The 17949-nt window shown below is 43.8% G+C and overlaps 1 protein-coding gene across 6 annotated transcripts in view; it reads right to left on the minus strand.

The window, feature by feature from the left end:
• Nucleotides 1–17949, minus strand: part of TRAPPC9 (trafficking protein particle complex subunit 9) — a 649394-nt gene that overhangs the window by 439415 nt on the left and 192030 nt on the right. For all 6 annotated transcript variants that reach the window (XM_063079205.1, XM_063079204.1, XM_063079202.1 and 3 more), the window contains one exon: nt 6767–6891. In XM_063079205.1, the coding sequence (XP_062935275.1) occupies nt 6767–6891 (125 nt within the window). The remainder of the gene's footprint in view (nt 1–6766; nt 6892–17949) is intronic.

Here is a 17949-nt window from a genome sequence, read left to right on the forward strand (position 1 = left end):
ACAAGCTTGTGGTTGCCTTATCTATATTGAGGTTTCTTGTTTGCTGTTTCATCAGCTTCTGCTCTGATTCTTTAATATTTCCTTTTCTACTTTGGGTTTAATTTCCATATTTTTTCCCTAATTTATTAAAGTTCAAGCATAATCCCTGGCTCACATCGGAGGTGCCCATGAATGAAGCTCTGGCTATTATGCCTACCCAGTGAAACTGTAAAAGACAAGATGGTGCTGACAAGGGTGGGCATGTACCAACAAGCTCTCCCAAGCCAAATATGCACACAGAGCTTAAGGCAGGCCTGGCCCCCACCTCCTGGCAAATTTTGGTTTTGTTTGGATTTCAAAATTGCTTTCCAGCAAGCCATAAGCAGGTGTGAAGTGTTTACAGAGCATTATTGTAGATGCAAGGGGAAATGGAATCTGTTTAGCAGAGAGCACACTATGATAAATGACCACGGTGGCCTGTACTGGAGTTGGCTCTCTGACTGTTCTGCAATTTTTCCAGCCTCTCAAAATGGTTTATGCTCCAGAATATAGCTCCCATAACCCTGTGTAGTCCAGCTCTGGAACTGTAAGTAAACCGGATGCTTTCAACAGGCAAAGCTCTGGGTGGCCTTTAGTAACACAGGTATAGTCCAACTCAGGTGAAAAGCCTCCTGTTCCCTGGGCATTCCTGCAGTCCCAGCCCAGGACGCAGTACCCCTGAGCTTCAGCCCCTCAGAGTCCTTGCCATGTTCTGGTCATGCCAACACACCTTATGCACATTGTATTTAACTTAGAAGGCAGATACTAGCCTCACTAAATAGCGCTAAGAAACTGGCTAAAGGGCCATAGCAGATCTGGGCCAAGACAAGACTGCAGGTCACTCAGGTGACCCTATAACCCTGCTTATTCCAGAGCTACTCCCACTGTTAACAGCCAGCAGGACAGCTACTGACCGGGGCTCACTGACCCAAACCTCGTTTTTCTCTTAACATACAAGAATGAAGTCCTAATTTATTACTATTTTTTTATTTGGCCTAGCTTTAGTTCTTTCCCCCATCAGGCTCTCACATCATGTAAGCCTCCCAACAACCTTATGAAGGAATTATTATTCAGTCTTACAGATGGGGAAGTTGGGAATCAGGCCATACTGTGCAGTCTGGCTTATACAAATATTATTTCTAACATGCATCCGCTTTACACAATCTCTATTTTCTATCCTAGAAGATTCTTCACAAGCTATGCAGAAAAAAGTCATGAACACGGACAGACAATCACTGCTGGCTAAACAGGGGAAGATGCCTTCATGGAAACCTGAAGGAACACACATTATCTTTTCCCATGTCTTGAGGGTGCTCCCTAGAAACTGTTTTCACTGAATTACTTGTTTCCATGACTACGCCACTCCTTGGTGATCATTTTATAGGTTTAGCACGATTCCAATTAAACTTCATCATTCCTGCTTCAGGAAGAAGGGCTCTGTAACAAGCTCAATGATGCCAGGTGCCCCACAGCAACAGATGCCCCCACAGATAGCGCCGTGAGCCACTTCACAGACAGCTCCTGCGTGGCTCCTCAGACAGGGTCACCCACACCTCAGAAGACAAATGCTGACAACAGAAAATGCCGCATGATTTCACAGGTTTGGACTCACCACCACATTCACCACCAATGGGTCTCAGACAAACCCACTTGCTCCCTCTTGCCCATAAATGTTCCCACACACCCTGCCCAGGGCGCCTCTGATGGCAAGTGTCTGTCCCCACAAGTGCCCTCCCCAGGCCCTTCATGCGGATCCTATCTGAATTAAGGGCCTAACCCCAGGATGAGGATGAGTAGGAAGGACCCTTACTCCACCACCTGCTAACTCTGTGCACTTGGGCAAGGCTTCTCTAAACCTCAGTTTCCCAACTCAGCCACCAGAGGACATTTGCAGGGACTGAGTAAACTTAGGAATATAAAGCACCAGCCACAGGTCCTGGCCCGTCCCGCACAATTCCTAAATGTTAGTTCACAGGCTTGCAGTTTCCCTTGATAAGGAGCCTGTGGAGGAAGGTACCCAGTCCGTTCGAGGACAGCGGCAGGAATCTCAGTGTGGCTGAAGGACAAAATGGGAAGACTGAGACACAGGCAACTAACAAACTGGACAGTCTACTGGGTCAAAGCACAAAGGGCCCTGCATGCTTTGGGACTCTACCACAAGTAAATTCAGGAGGGGGTGCAAAGAACGGAGATCATCAAGGGGGCTGACTTAGATCATGTGACATTACCTCGCAGAGCCTTGGTTTTCTCATTGGAGGTTAATACCAGCTTCTCAAAGCTGTCATGAGAATCTAAAAAGACCATTTATATACAAGTGCCTGGTACACTAGGACAGACCCACATAAATGGTAACTATATATAAATAATTACATTAAATACATTTGCAAACATTCGTCTACATCTATATACATTTACAATCATTCAAAGAGAACAACACTCTCACCCTCGCAATACCCAACTGAAGAAAAAATCCATGCTATAGGCACCATTACCCAACCAAGTGTGAACAATATCTTCTAGGTTTTGAAATTTTACCCTAAACTGTAAGAGTTTGTCCTGTGGGAGAAGGAGAAATCCTCTTATCTAACAAAGAGCCTGAAACGGGACAGATGCCCCCAAAACAAGCATGAATGAACAGTAAATAAAGGAAGGGACTGATGAACGTGGCATGCCTCTGCACCCTTCCCAGCCTGACCATGATCTCCCCCCACCCTACACCACACTCCTGTGCTCTAGGACACACAACTGGAGCACCATATAGGCCATGATTTAATTAAGCACAGAGAGAAACTGAAGGTGGGTCAGGAAGGGGCCTGGATCCAGCCTAGGTGGAGACTCAGCACCACTGAGACAGGGATCCTGTCTAGACAAATGTGTCATTCAACACTGGACAGATGGCTCCAGGCCAGAGGGCACAGGCACAGAGGTACAAAGTAGAGCCGCCACCGCTGGTCCATTGCCCCCATGCAAAAAGGATGGAGAGATAACGGGATGGACAGGCAAACGAAGACACCTCTCTGGCCTTGAGGAGATCCTGCCTGGGAAGAGGGCTGGAATCCCACAAAAAATGGTGAAGGGGGAGATACAGAGCAGCATGGGGTCAAACAGTAAACTTGAGCTCGGGGCGGCTCAGTGGGGGTGGCTCAGTGGAGGTGTCAGTGGAGGTGTCAGGGGTGGCAGGCAGCCTTTGACAGGATTTACATCATAACACAAATGAATGCAGCACTCTACAGTTGCATCAGTACAGTTTACAAATGCGTCTAGGCACCCTAGCCCCCCAAAATTTCATGAGTGTGCCCATACCCACTAATCCCTACTACAATAAAGGGAAATAACAATAAAGGGAATCATACTGTTGAGCAAGCTATTGCATTCAAAGCAACAGAAAGGCTATAAGGAATTCAAGTACTCAGACAAAAGCCTGTTGATAAGGTCCATATAAAATCCCACCTGCTCTCACACCAAAAACAAACAAACAGCAAAGCTGCAGGAAGTTACCATAACACTTAAACAAGCCTCTCCATTACTTTACCAACATTTAGGAAACACACACTGGAGATAGTGATGGGTTCACAGGAACGTCTTCCCAAATAAGCATTATTCATTACATCCTCAACTTTGAAAGGAGAACCAGAAAGGACGTGGGCCTGAAGGGTAGGATTTCCAGAATGGCTTAGGGAGAAGCTTGGCTAAACTTCTGCCCAAAAAGAAAAGATAAAACTGGACAAAGTGTCAAGAACAATCATTTAAAGACTTTTCAAACGGATCAAAGGCATGCAACAACTGGAGGAGCATTTACCCATGAAATGTACTTAATCACAGCATTTGCTCTTCCTTCCCCCACCTCCTTGGCGCACAAGTTCACCTCGGCAGGTGAGCCAGGGGTGAAGATGGCAACTCCAACACCAGCTGGAGAGGCTGACTTGACTGGAGCAGAGGGTAGAAAACCCAGGTGCAGGGGTATCGTCAAAAACAATAGCAGCTCTCCGGAGCAAACAATCAGGCAGGCAAACGTTGCAGCTGGCCCCAAGTCTCCAAGCTAGGTGGGGCAAACACAAAATGGCAGACCTGCCAGAAATTCAACAGGGAGGTCTGGTGCATGAAATTGCGAAAGAAGGTCTCGGTAAGACCCCGTTTATCTCCCGGTGGCCAGGAAGGCTGTGCACACGCACAAGGTCGCACACTCGGCAGAAAACTGAGAGGGCCCCTGTGAGCCACTGGTCCCTGGCTCAATGCAAGGCTGCAGTGGATTAAATCATGTCCCCCCAAAACTCACTGAAGCTTGAATTGTGTCCCCCAATTTTTATGTATTAGAAACTTGGCCCCCACTGTGACTGTTAAGAGGGTGGGAAATCCTATTATGGTAATTGAAAGATAGAGCTTTGAATAAGTGATTGGATTGTAGGACCATGCAGTAGTGAATGGATTAAAAATTGTGGTCAGGGGTGTGGTCCTGAGGGCTTTAAAAGATAAGAGAGGAGAGTCTGTCTTGCGCTTGCTCTCTCTGCAATGTGAGACTCTGCCGTCACCGTTGCCACCACCAAGGCTCTCACCAGATGTGTTCCCTGGACTTTGGACTTCCCAGCCTCAGAAACTATAAGCAAAAAAGTTGTGGTTTCTTATAAATCACCCAGTTCTGTGTGTTTTGCCATAAGCAACAGAAATGGACTAGTACAGATGCCTTGTAAATTCAAAATGGGAAAACCAGGGTAAGCTTGTAAACTTTCTGAACTTTGAAAGCATCCCCCCAAGGCACACACAGACCCCTCAGCAAGGGGTAGAAACCTTGCTGGATTCAAGCAGTTTAAAGCCCAACCTCTGTCAGACACTAGCTGACCTCTAAGCTCCACCAAGCCTGGGGTAACCCTTAGGAATCCAGGCTGACAATGAAAATAACAATTAGAAAATAACAAACAAGAGACATAACACAACGTGAGGGAAACAGATTCCACAAAAATAAATCAAAGCAAATACCAAACAAATGTACAAACAAGCAAATAAGACCAGCAACAACCACCACCCGTGGGGAGAAAGAGGGAGAGGAATCCAAATTGTTACAACATATTATCTAAAAGGTCCAGCTTTCCACAAAAAAATTATGAGACATGCAAAGAAAAAGGAAAGAACGGCCCGTGTGCAGGAAGGATTAGCAGTTTGAGAGACGCTCTCTTCCTGCCTTCCAGATGGGCATTTCTTTCCTGTGTGCTTGGCCTTTGCCCACCATCAACAGTCTTACTACCAAAACAACTAGTGTCATTGTCCCATTGTCCCCAAATCAGACAACAGCTGAGTGACAAGTAGCAGACAGAGACCCTGTATGATATACACCTTCCCTGTGCCCTCATTCCAAAGCCACAACTGTCTCCAAAAAGCCATCATCTCCACCAAAAGCCTCTGACAGTTCTAGAAGGAGATGATGTGAGTGGATACGGGTTAGAGGGAAGCGTGCAGACAGAGCTGAAACCCCACAGGGGAGGACGGAGCTGCAGCCGCCAGTTTAATGAGGCTGAGGAGCATGAACACAAGGAGAAATGAAATAAGAGCCTGATGGGGTTAGGATGAGGGTGCGGGAAGGCTGGAGGAGGCTTCTTAGGACGCCACCCATCCAACCTCTTCACCACCCCTCCCCACCACCAGCGCACCCCAGCAGCACTTCCCTACACTTCATAGCTCTGGGCGTGCACCCTACCGTTTCATGTTCAGTGCCTTGCCTGCTCTGCCGGGAATCTTCTCCCCACACCCATGCCCTTGGCTAATATGAAAGCCCTTACACACAGCAGTCATGGAAGCTCTCCAGTGATGGACAGCAGCCAGCTCCACCAACAATTCACTGCAGGCCCTAAATGGGAGAAGACTCTCCCCTAAAACTGGTTCTTCAGAATTCCGATTGCTGATGTGATCTCCACCAACCAAGACTGGCTGACTCCCCCTTGCCATGACCTCATTTCAGACAGCGCCCCATGTTCCTCCCCCTCATCTTGGTCCAGTCAAAGCAGCCCCAATTTCTCAAAACTCATTGTACACTGACTCACAAGCATCTTGGTCAAGCTCCACTGATGGCCCTAACGCAAAACGACCCCTCTTAAACTCTGGCATGCGGATTGTAAACAGCATCCAAGAAAGCTGGTCCTGAACATGTGCTCCCTTGGAAGGTGACTGCAGCCTGCACCCCAGTCAGAGCCCTTACGCCCTCCTGTTCTCCCATGCCACACGTGGTCCCTGGGCAAACTTGGACAAGCAGAGTTCTCCTGCATGCTGACAGAGCCAGCCATCACATGTGCACTGGCCCCCATCCCAGGCATCTCAGCCTTGCACGGACACCCACATGCTACTGTCTATTCATCTTAGCTTCCTGATGCCTACAAACCAACAACTGGAAGGAGTCGCCAAAGGATTAAGAAAATTGGGGGGGGGGGGGGAGATATCCAAACTCAGAATAATAATGCAGTAAATAAAATAATAAACCGGCAGAAAATATTCCATATTAATCATTGCACTCCTTGAGTCAGCCTACAAAATCCCAGTGTTTCAAGGAGACAAGAGTTTGCAACACCAAACACAATGCTCTCAAGCTTCATCGCGACTGCTTTCCAAAACATTCCACAGAAGAAACAGGAAATACTGAGGAAACAGCTTTTGAATACAGGTTTCCTTTCCTTTCTGGAAAGTATTCAAAATTCTGTCTCACCAACGCCTTTACAGACACCAAGAGAGGCACGTGGCAGACCTGCTCTGCATAGCGACTCACCTTCACATGGCTGAAGTCACCAGCTCTGCTGCTCTCAGGCGGGTTCACAGGTTTGCTCTCCACACGGGGCCGAACGACCTGTCGAAAAGGGCTGGACAAGGGAAAGCCGCTCACACTGATTCCATCTGAAAAATAAGAATAAAAATTGCAAGTAAGACATCCGTGTGATCCTTCCAAAGGTAGGGATTTCAATTCATAACCAGTAACCAGAAGGAGCACTTGGTTTCTGTCCTCACTTCTCCACCTAGCCTCAGTTAACAACTGCCCGAGGAATCTTCCATGGGCACATGTTCATACCTACCACGCATAAGAAGGACACAGCTTACCACCTGCGCCTGACCTTTGCACCCGCATCCTCCCCTCAGGCCTTCAAATGAGCTGCTACCTCAGTGGGAAGCCTCTCCCCTCCCTCCTCCAGGCCGGCTCAGTCCTGCCACTTCACCTTAGTCTAAATGCCACCTCCTCCCCCAATTTCAAGTAGCCACTACTCTCTGCCAGGGACCCTATTTAAACCTCCAAGGAGCATTTGCTGCCTCCGACCTTTTTTCCTACTTGTTAACATTATCTCCCAACTTGTCTGTCTAGCCCAGGCCTCATCTTCAAGTCCTCTCTTTATCTAACCCCATGGGAAGCCCTGCCAACTCTCCAGCACTCCCAGCAACAGCTTTCTTGGTCAGCCCCTTGGTCTTAGCCATAGTCACGTCCTTCCAGGACTAATGATGTAGCCTCCTGGCTGTTCTCCCTTGTCACCCTTGCTCTTTGCCATCTGCTCTCCACACGGTAGGCAGAGGTAGCCTGCTGAAATGTAAACCACACTGTGACCCTCCCACGACAACTGTTGTACTCAAGAGGAAATGGCAAAGTCTGTGCAGGTTTCCAATGCCACCAGGTGATGTGGCCAAGAGTCACCCCCTAATTCCCAAATAACTGAAGACCCCAGCTGAATTAGTGAGTTATTTGACTACGGTTTTATTATTTTCAAGAACATGACGAGATCGTCTCCTAATAGGTCATTTTCAAGTAGTTGGAGTTCCCAACAGAAACCAGCTGGCATGTAGAAGTACACCTGTGCCCATGTCAAGTACGACAGACTTCTACTGTAAACTAGGCCAAGAGAACAAACTTCCAGCGGCAATGTGTGCCAGAGCTGAAAGTTAATACTGATTTTGATTTAAGATACAGGGAAACAACAAAGATGAAAGAGCAAATGGCAGAAAGTGAGGTTGATTGGTGGGAGCTAAAAATTAATATATAAATTCACACACACACACACACACACACACACACACACACACACACACACAACCGGGGGGGGGGGGGAGAAGATATAACAACCACAATTACTTGAAGTTGATACGACAAGCAAACAGAAAGGACATTGTTGGGGGGAAGGGGGGGAGGGAGGAGGGGGGGAGGTTTTGGTGATGGGGAGCAATAATCAGCCAAAATGTATATCGACAAAATAAAATTTAAAAAAAAAAAAAAAAAATGAAAGTGAGGTTGATAAGATGACAATTCATATCTGTATGGCATTTTATAGTTTATAAACTTGCCCCCATTTTAAAGAAGAGCAATGAATAATCTGCCCAAGGTGGTACTGGCAATAACTGATTGTAGGCATAGTACCTTGCGTGAATGAGCATTTAGTAAAGTTGATTGGATGAATGGATGAATAGACGCACAGATGAATGGGTGGATGGGTAGGTGGGTAGGTAAAAGGGTAGATGGATGGGTGAGTGGTTGAGTGGCTGGGTGGGTGAGTGGCTGGGTGGGTGAGTGGCTGGGTGGGTAGCAGATCCGAAATACACACTCAGTGCCTTTGATTTCAAGCCTAGTATCTTTTTCACTGCAACACAGTTGTTGAGAAAGAAAATTTAAATGGCTGCAAATCTCAAACAAACCCATCTAAGTAAGTTCTTACTAAGAAAGTAGTTTCTTGTGATAAGATGAAGACCATTCACTTTTAATTGATGCAAAACAAATATTTCCAAATTCTCAATCACTTAGACCCAAGGCCTTATGCCTAATATCCCTTTGCAAAAACTAATAATTAACCAAGCATAACAGAGATAGATTTTTTTTTTTAAGTAAAGCTTCTCTTAAACATCATTTGCTAAGGTATATTCCTTTAAGTAATTCAATTTCCAGGATGTCAAACAAAATTCAACTAAGGTAAAAAAGAATCAAATAATTTTCTGTTTAGAGCCTTCACGTCTTCAAATGCTAAATTATCTTGAATAAGTTAAAAAAAAAAATTAGTCTACTTGAAAGGGTCATCATACCTTATGCTCAAAACAGCACAAGCAGGAATCAGATACTGAACACCTATAATAAGAAAAATTACAATTGATCTGTTTCCAGCAGTAATACCTATGGAAGATATGTACGAAGATAGTAATTAAGCATTTAAGAGTAAGCTTATCTCTGCACTTCGAGAGAAAAGGGAGGTGCCAAACAGGCCCTTGTCTAAGCACCAAGTGCAGGCAGCAGAGGCCCGCTGGATGTCCCACAATCAGCTCAAGATGGACATCAGGAGATTCCACTCCTGATAACAACAGGCTAGACAATTCAGACCAACTCAGCCACCAAGAACAACTAGAAAACATGGACAAAGTACTTTTAAAATCTGTTCAAACATTACAGAGCTAACAAGGCACTGAAGAACTACAGGGCTACAATCTAGCAAAAGAAGTAAATCAGAGACATGAGCCTGGCATAAAATTTCCCCTAAAGTTGCCTGCAGATTCCAGAAGAGCTGACCAAGAGGCTGAGAATCTGAGCAGAGCCTTTGACATATTCAAAGGATTAGGTACGAAAAAAACCTGTAGTCCAGTGTCCCCATGGATGGTGAAACCCAGAGGCTTCGGTTAGGACCCCAAAGGATGACGCACTAAGCGAAGGTGGACTGAGGACAAGCAGCCTCACAGAGACAACAGCCCAAATTTGGACCACATCAGTCCCTGCAGCTGCATTTAAGCAATTCTCCTACCAAAATACATTCCTTGTCACTCCTTGTTCTGTTCCATGTTTCTCCACCTTTGTGTGTTGGAAATCCTCTTCCCTCTGACAGCTGTCTTTGCATATCCTGAGAGCCCCAAAGTCATCGTCTCAGTTCAAATGCCACCTCCTCCATAACACCGCCCCTGGTTGCCCTAACTGAAAGCAAGTACTCCTTCCTCTGAACTCCAGCATCCTCTCTATCCTGAGACCTGGGCTCACTGCACGTTACCCTGCGCACAGGCAGAGAAGCCAAGGGTAGCACTCTGAGCTTTGGCCCCTCCACCATCCGGATGAATGACCTTCACCACGTCACGTAACTCCTATGAGCTTTAGCTTCTTCCTCCCTAAAATGAGATTAATTAGAACACATAAATTGTAGGATTATCTAGAAGAATAAATGAATTACTGCATATGAAGTATTTATTACAATGCCTGGTACATGGCAAAAATAGCTATTATTATTATTATTATTACTTTAGCAACTTGTGCCCATGTCTTAGATTCCTCAGGTGACTTAGAACTCCCTGAAGACTAGCTCAGTAGATATTAACTAAACAAGTTAAATTACAGAGTCACATTTGATATTTAATTTACACACAAATGCTCAACAAAAATCCTGACATCCATTCAATAACCAACTCCTGGTTACTGAAATCCCATTGTGTGTCTCTGTGCAAAGACTCATTTGCAAAGACTCAATCAAAAGCTGTTAAGTTTGAATGAGTTAATTTTCTCTCTTTTTTCTCATTATTGCAGCACAATGGGCACAATTTATAAAACATCACCACTACACCATGATGTCTGCTGTGAAAGGAACTACTATTATGAATACAGATATTTGCAAAACATAAACTCCACATTTTTTAGTATCCTGCCCTGGAAACTAGGTCAAGTGGAGCCTGTCAGTGAGCATGTACTGAAGACCACTCTAAAATGGAGACCAATTCAAGGGACTCAATGAGATAACTGGTGTAAAAATACCTTTGAAAAATACAAATCTGCAATGTCTTGGGACTGGAAGGATCTGGGATATCAGCACTTTGCAAAAAAGACTAACAATTACATCTGAAATTTGCCTCCTTTTGGGGCATGACCCCAAAACCTCAAAGAAACCTCAAAAACCTGTAATCTCCAAGCTCAGAAAAATAGCAGAAAAGTCACTCTATGGCTTCTTTACAGACTAAGGAATTCTGTTCTGTAATCCAAGTGAAGATGGAGAAGACACGCAGTAGATAAATTACGAATGAGCATAGTAGGCAAAAGCCAGCACCTGGAAGACTGGAAGTTGAGCCCTTAGCCCATGCAAGGACAGAGCTGGGAAGAAGAAGGGGCGGCTGCAGGAGTGTGGCAAGAGATTGCATGGAAGGAGGTGTTGTGAGCAGGGACCCAAATCGCTGGGAACGCCTGCAAAGGAACCTTTCCAGTTGTGATGGGGTGGAGGGGAAAGAATTATGTTCAATCAATCAGCCAATTTTTCTGCTAACACAGGCTATCACAAATAGAACAGAGAACAGATTGGGATGACAATTAATAGAAAGACAGGACAAAAAAAGTTACAAACAGATGGAGGCAGCCTAGTAGGAGAACCAAAGAGTTTAATGGATTTATCAAGACATAAGATATTTAAGAATGGTAGGAGTCTGGTAGATCACCATGAAGAAAATTGAGCTTTTAGAGAATTTCATAGTTACCATTTATAGTGCTCAATTTTCCTATGAAGGGCATCTCTGTCGGCAATTCAGAAACACAGTTTTGCATGCTAAAATAATATGTCTCTCTTGAATCAGCCATATCACAACTATAATGACAATTACGGAAGATGACAGCTGAGAGCAGGGTCTGTACAGTGGAAAGAAAAAGCAAAATCACCATAAAAACAGCTCCACTAGTAAGGGTTGGCAGCGAGTGCCCCATCCTTGCGTGGCACCAGGTACTCGGTGCACACCGGCTAACTTACTCCTCATACCCTGCAAGGTAGGCATTGGCTTACTATAGATTCTACAGAGGAGGAAGCTGAGGTTCTGAGAAGACAATTAACTTGCTCATTACTACACAGCTCATCAGAAGCACAACAAAACTAGAATTCAGGACCATCGGATTTGTCACTAACCAGCAAAACTGGGCAAGATAACACATTTTTCAGTCCTAACACTGAGCTTCCACGATACATTCCAGCTCAGGTTGTTCTGCAGAGCATCACAGGGTCAAAACTGTACCCATACGTCCCAGTAACCCCATCTTAAGCAGCCTCCCTGTGGCTCAGCATCGATCTCCAGGAATGGGGTCTACTCAGGGAATGCGGTCATTTTCGCACACTTTCAAAAGAGATGCGAATGCACAAGTCTGAGTATACATTTTTCTCTCTTGGGACAGGCACCTAAAATAAATTAGAATAAAATGGAACTAGAATAAAATACGTTTACAACAGCAAAAGGAGGCAGCAATCTCTCAATGGGAGTTTGTCAGAGTATGCTGTTCCAGGTAGAATATATTTCAAAGATGCTTCTCATCTATTCATAAAATCCATGGATGCCAAAAAAGCCCATCTGGTTATCATAAAATATCCTCACAAAAACCAAAGCAGTAGAAGCAGTTGGCTAAGAAACTAGCCCATACTCATCCTTAATTTCCACAGAGAAAGCAGCATGCTCATTCATTCAGGAACTTTGGAATATGTTTAGGGAAGAAAAAATAATTGTTCGGAAACAGTGGCCTTCATATACTATTCCAATGGGAGGAGTCCTCGTTCCCATGGGCAGCCTCACTTGCACTGGCCTCCCTCTGTGGGATGCTTGCTCCCTGCAACTGGACCAGACTCGAGACCTTCTGCCGTTGCTGACGTAAGGAGCCTTCACGTACACACATGCTTGATAACTTCCAACCAAACACGTGCGTGAAATGTTTGCAGTGGTTCCCAACTTGTTCTAAACTTAGATTGTGGTGATGACTGCACAACTCTAAAAATACATTTAGAATCCACTTAATTTATGGCATATGAATTTTATCTCAACAAAGATTTTTTTAAAAAGTAAAAGGTGGTACAATTTTCTTGAAATACAAACACACTTCATGGAAAAAAGATAAAGGAAAAAGAAAAATTATACCCAAATGAAAGAACAGACCAACCGCTAATTTCTCAACAGCAATGAAAGCCATTAGATAGTAAGAAATCATCTTCAAAGTACTTAAGACAATTTAATCACTAAACTAGACCTATGTGCACAGAACTATCTTATTTTTAAAATAGTATTGGTTCCTTTTCCCCAGGATAATTACTATATTTATCATTACACAATGTAATCATTTTATTGTGGCTCTTTACCAATTTCTTGCTAACTACCCTTCCCCCTCCCCTTTTCCCACCTCTGGTGGCCTCAGTTCTGTTCTCTCCTTTTGAAGAGAATTATTGTGATTGTTGTCTTTGTTTTTTAGCTACCACTTATGAGGACATGTGGTATTTCTCTTTCTATGACTGGCTTATTTCACTTAAACATAATTTTCTCTAAGTTCATCCATGTTGCTGTGAATGGCAGAATTTCATTCCTTTTTATGGCAGAGTAGTACTCCCTTGTGTATATACACACCATATCTTCCTTATCCAGTCGTCCATCGGTGGGCATTTAGGTTGATTCCATATCTTGGCTATTGTAAATAGAGCTGCGATAAACATGGGAGTGCAGGTGTCCCTTCAACATGATGATTTCCATCCTTTTGTGTATACATTCAGCAGTAGGATTGCTGGATTATAAGGCAGTTCTATCTGTAGTTGTTTGAGGAACTTCCATACTGTTTTCCATAATGGCTACACTAATTGATTATAGTTCCACCAACAATGTAGGAGGGTTCCCTTTTTCTGCATCCTCACCAGCATTTGTTATTGTCTTTTTGATAATGGCCAGTCTAACAGGGGTGAGATGATATCTCTGTGTGGTTTTGATTTGCATTTCCCTGATGCTGAGTGATGCTGAGTATTTTTTTCATGTGTCTCTTGGCCATTCATATATCTTCCTTTGAGAAATGCCTATTCAGCTCCTTTGTCCATTTTTTAATTGGGTTACTTGGGTTTTTGTTTTCGCTTTTTTACTATTAAGATGTTTGAGTTCCTTGTATACTCTGGATATTAATCTTCACTGGATGCATAGTTTACAGAACTATTTTCTAAGAATAACAGTGACTGACATAAAAGATATTTTCTGGGAAAAAAACTGAGAAAACTTACCACCAACACATCCTCACTGGGAACATCTAAATGATACACTTCAGGAAAGCAGAAAATAATTTTAGAAGGAAGGTCAGAGATGCAAAAAGAAATGGTGAGCATAGAAAATGTCAAGCATATATACATCTAAAGATTGTGCTTGAGTCAATTCAAGTTTTCAATGCAACAAACATCCCCTTGGTCTCTACGCTGTACATACAAGGCAACATCACATAGGAAGAAGTCCTTTAAAACTGCAGCCCTGAAATCTGAGAGTGGACACCTTCTGGTGTCCCAGATAACAAAAGAACACAAAGGCATGATTCCCCGTGGCAGTGCACAAAGACGCACACTTTCACACCGTGACATCACAGGGAGTGCATCCTGTCACCTGTAAGGGGAAATGTGAAGATTCACACAGCAGCAAGGCCTCTCACAACAGACACAGCATAAAACGTGCTCCAAGAGCCAATCTCCAATTAAGGTCGTATTGGGAGCCCACTGATGGTAACAATCATCGCAGCTGGACACTGACACCATTTAGTCACTGGCCACATAGGAAATCAACTGCAAAGCACTTTTAAACCACTGAATAGTCCTGTTAGCATACAAATATTAATGTATTTTCTTCCCCTCTAAAGAAGGTTAAGAAGAAGTGGATGAAATAGAACCAGGTGAGAACTCAGCCAAAGACAAGGAGGACATTTGTGACAACTGGGGACAGGCCGTGAAGTGTATGTCCAAACCACAGTGTTGCTTTCTCTTCTATGGAAATCTTCAAGCGAAGTGGAAACTTTCCAGCCATGGCGATCTCAGCATCCACCCAACTGAGACAGGAAGCTCAGACTTAGGCTGAGGCCCTTACAACAGTGCCCTGCGCTAAAATCTCTCCTGACCATGAGTGTTGAAGGCAGGAGCCCTACATTTAAAGTTTGTATCCAAGTAGTCTATAGCAGCACCCAGCACACAGTAAATACAGAGAAAAATATTGGCTGGGTGAATGGATGACCTAATGTCATTTCCTAGTTACTACATCGTAAGAGAGGCCTCACAGCCTCAGGTGCTGCCCAGCACATACGTGACCCAGGGCACACCTCCCGGGCTGTCATTCACGGGGACGGTGATGAGCAGGTGCTCCCTGAGGTTGTATAATGTGGTAGCCCAGAACTGCACACCTTCACTGAGAAGTACCTAATGAAACGAAGATGAATCAATGACTTTGTGAATGAATGACTTCATGAGTGAATAAGTAAATGACCATATTTCCAGCAAAGAGAGAAAAAGGTGGGTTATCGCTAGGCTTTCAAATACAAGGATTATTTTTCAAAAATTAATCGATCGCTTCTTTGTAGAGCAAGAACGTCAGAATAAATTACTTTGAAGAATAGTAAGTTCCTTGTCACAAGAACTAGCCAAGCAGAAGGCAGATAACTTGTGATCCAAGCTCTTGGAGAGCAATGGAGGATGGATGAACTGGGGTCACCTGGCTCCCACCCAAACGATATGAATTTTCTCCTCCTTCTCTAAGCAGCTATGGTGTTATCCACAGCATTAACATCACCCTAGGCCAGGCCTTCCCCCTGTTCACATAGAGGAAGGCAGAATAGAAGAGTCACTGGATGCAGTCCCAAAAAATTAAGAGAGGTGAGGGTCAGATGTGTCCTCTTCACTTGGCCAAAAGCAATTTGCTAGAAGGAGAACTAGATTCGGAGTCAAAGCCCTGGCTCTACCGACCCCTGTCACTCTGACCCTGGGAAAGACACTCAATGTCACCGAGTCTCCACGGTAAGATCTCCACGGTACTAACAGCATGTTCTCCTTATGTTTCCATTCTGGATTTTATATCTTTCATCTCTTGTTTACATGTGTTACCCCATTTCTATTTGAAGAGAAACACAAATAAATGAACATCAATTCTCCAAAGAAAGCCACAGAGATAGCTCAATTAGCATGTGTTATTTTAGGATAAAAATCAGGGAAACAAAACCAGATTACTGTCAGTTTGAGATTACCGTAGGAAGTTTTTTTCAGAAGATGATAACGGGAGAGTGGTGGTGTCCCAAGACAAACAATACATGTGCTTGTTTTCCTCTTACAAGAAATTCAAAGTGCAATCTGAATGTTTTGGGCATTCTTCACAGCAGCCCTAAAGCACCGAACAACCCTAAAAGGCAGGAAGCCATTATTTCTTCATTAAACAGTCAGCCAAGTCCCAGAAATCACAAAGCGGACAGTTTCAGAGCAGATTATTGATTTAACAAATTATCGAAAGAAAAAGCTCACCCCATCCTCCCACAAAACCTTTCTTCCCCACAAATTAGTTTTAAAACCTATGGCCTAAGTCTCTCAAGGACTAACTTTAAGAGTTTCTCTCTCCTCCTACACACACACACACACACACACACACACACACACACTCACTCACTCACTTTTCAAAAATGTTAAGAATGTTAGGTCCCTGGAATGTGCTTTGCATTCTTCTGCCACAGGATTTTTACGCATGCATAAAAAACTATTTTTCCCATCTGACCCTTGCACCTGTTTGAGTCCTGCTCATTCTGTAAATCTTACCTTAATCATCACTTCCACAGGAAAACCTTCCTTAACTCTTTAAATTAGTTAAACCTTTATCACAGGATTATTTACTTTTCGTAGCAAGCACTTAGCAAAGTTATAATTTTTCATGTATTGTGAAACTGCTTGTCTCTCCCACTAGACTTATGCTAATACATGTGCCACTAGAGAAATGTGGGTATTTAAATTTAAAGTAATTAAATTCAAATAAGATTAACAATCACTCCTTTAGATCCACCATCCACCTGTGGCTAGTGGCGACCATACTGGACAGCACAGATCAGGTCCTTTCAACGAGTACAGAGCTCTGCCAGACAACGCTGCACTAGACACCGATCTCCTGGAGGGCAGGCACTGTATCTTATTTTACTCCTCAAGACAATCCCAAGAGCAGTGGAGTGCACAGAATAAAACAGATACCTGATAAATATTTGTGAGAGAGAGAAAAACAGGAACCACAATTGCCTACTTTGCTGAACTACTCGCTGCTTTATTAAAAACCCCAAAACAGAGGGGAAATTTTGTAAGTCCTATTACCTGGTTATAACAATACTAACAGTTACTTCCATAACTTAAAACTGTACAACACAATCCAACTATTCTATACCCAACCAGCCAGCCAGTGTAGCTACTGCTGTAGCTTTGCTCTAGGTAACTAGTGACATCACACAGCTTTCCTGTGCTTGCTTCTTGTTCGAGTACATGCTCTCGTATGGTGTCTGTCGAAATATGTTCCTCATTTTTTATTGGTCTATTTACCTTCTAACTGGTAGGAATATTCAACATGTGTTGGATATTAGCACTTTGTGAGTTATTAATATTGCAGGCATCTTCTTACAGTCCCTGGCTGGGCTTTTTTCTCTCTTACTGTTGTCTTTTGATGAACAGAATTTAATTCTATTATCATTCTTTTCCTTTTGGGTAGTGCTAACTTATGTTTAAGAAATCTTTACCTATATCTTTACCTACATCATGGAAATATTATGTTTTATTCTAGAATCTTTATTATTTTGGTTTTTACATGTAGGCCTGTGAGCTGTACTGGATTAATTTTTGTACAGTATTGTGGGGTATGTATGAGGTCGTCATTCTTGAATAGGGAGCAGGCATGTTACTGTGGGACTCCTGCCGACGGAGCCAATTGTAAAGCTAAGTGACTGTGCCAATTGTATGGCTAGGCGGTTCATAAATAAAGCCAAGTCATTTCATTATTTTAGTTATGCTAAGTTTCCATTTGTTTTGTCAGGCTAGGGCTCAAGGCCCACAGACCCTACAAACCCATTTTACAGACAGGGTCATCAAACCCCTCACATACCAGGCTGAGTCACCAGACCCCTCACATGCTAGGCTAGGTCATAGACCCCGCACACGCAGGTCCACGCTAGTTAATTAAGAGCCCAGGAGCCATTGG

This window comes from Cynocephalus volans, chromosome 15 (genome assembly GCF_027409185.1).
Source record: "Cynocephalus volans isolate mCynVol1 chromosome 15, mCynVol1.pri, whole genome shotgun sequence".
Classification (NCBI taxonomy): Eukaryota; Metazoa; Chordata; class Mammalia; order Dermoptera; family Cynocephalidae; genus Cynocephalus; species Cynocephalus volans.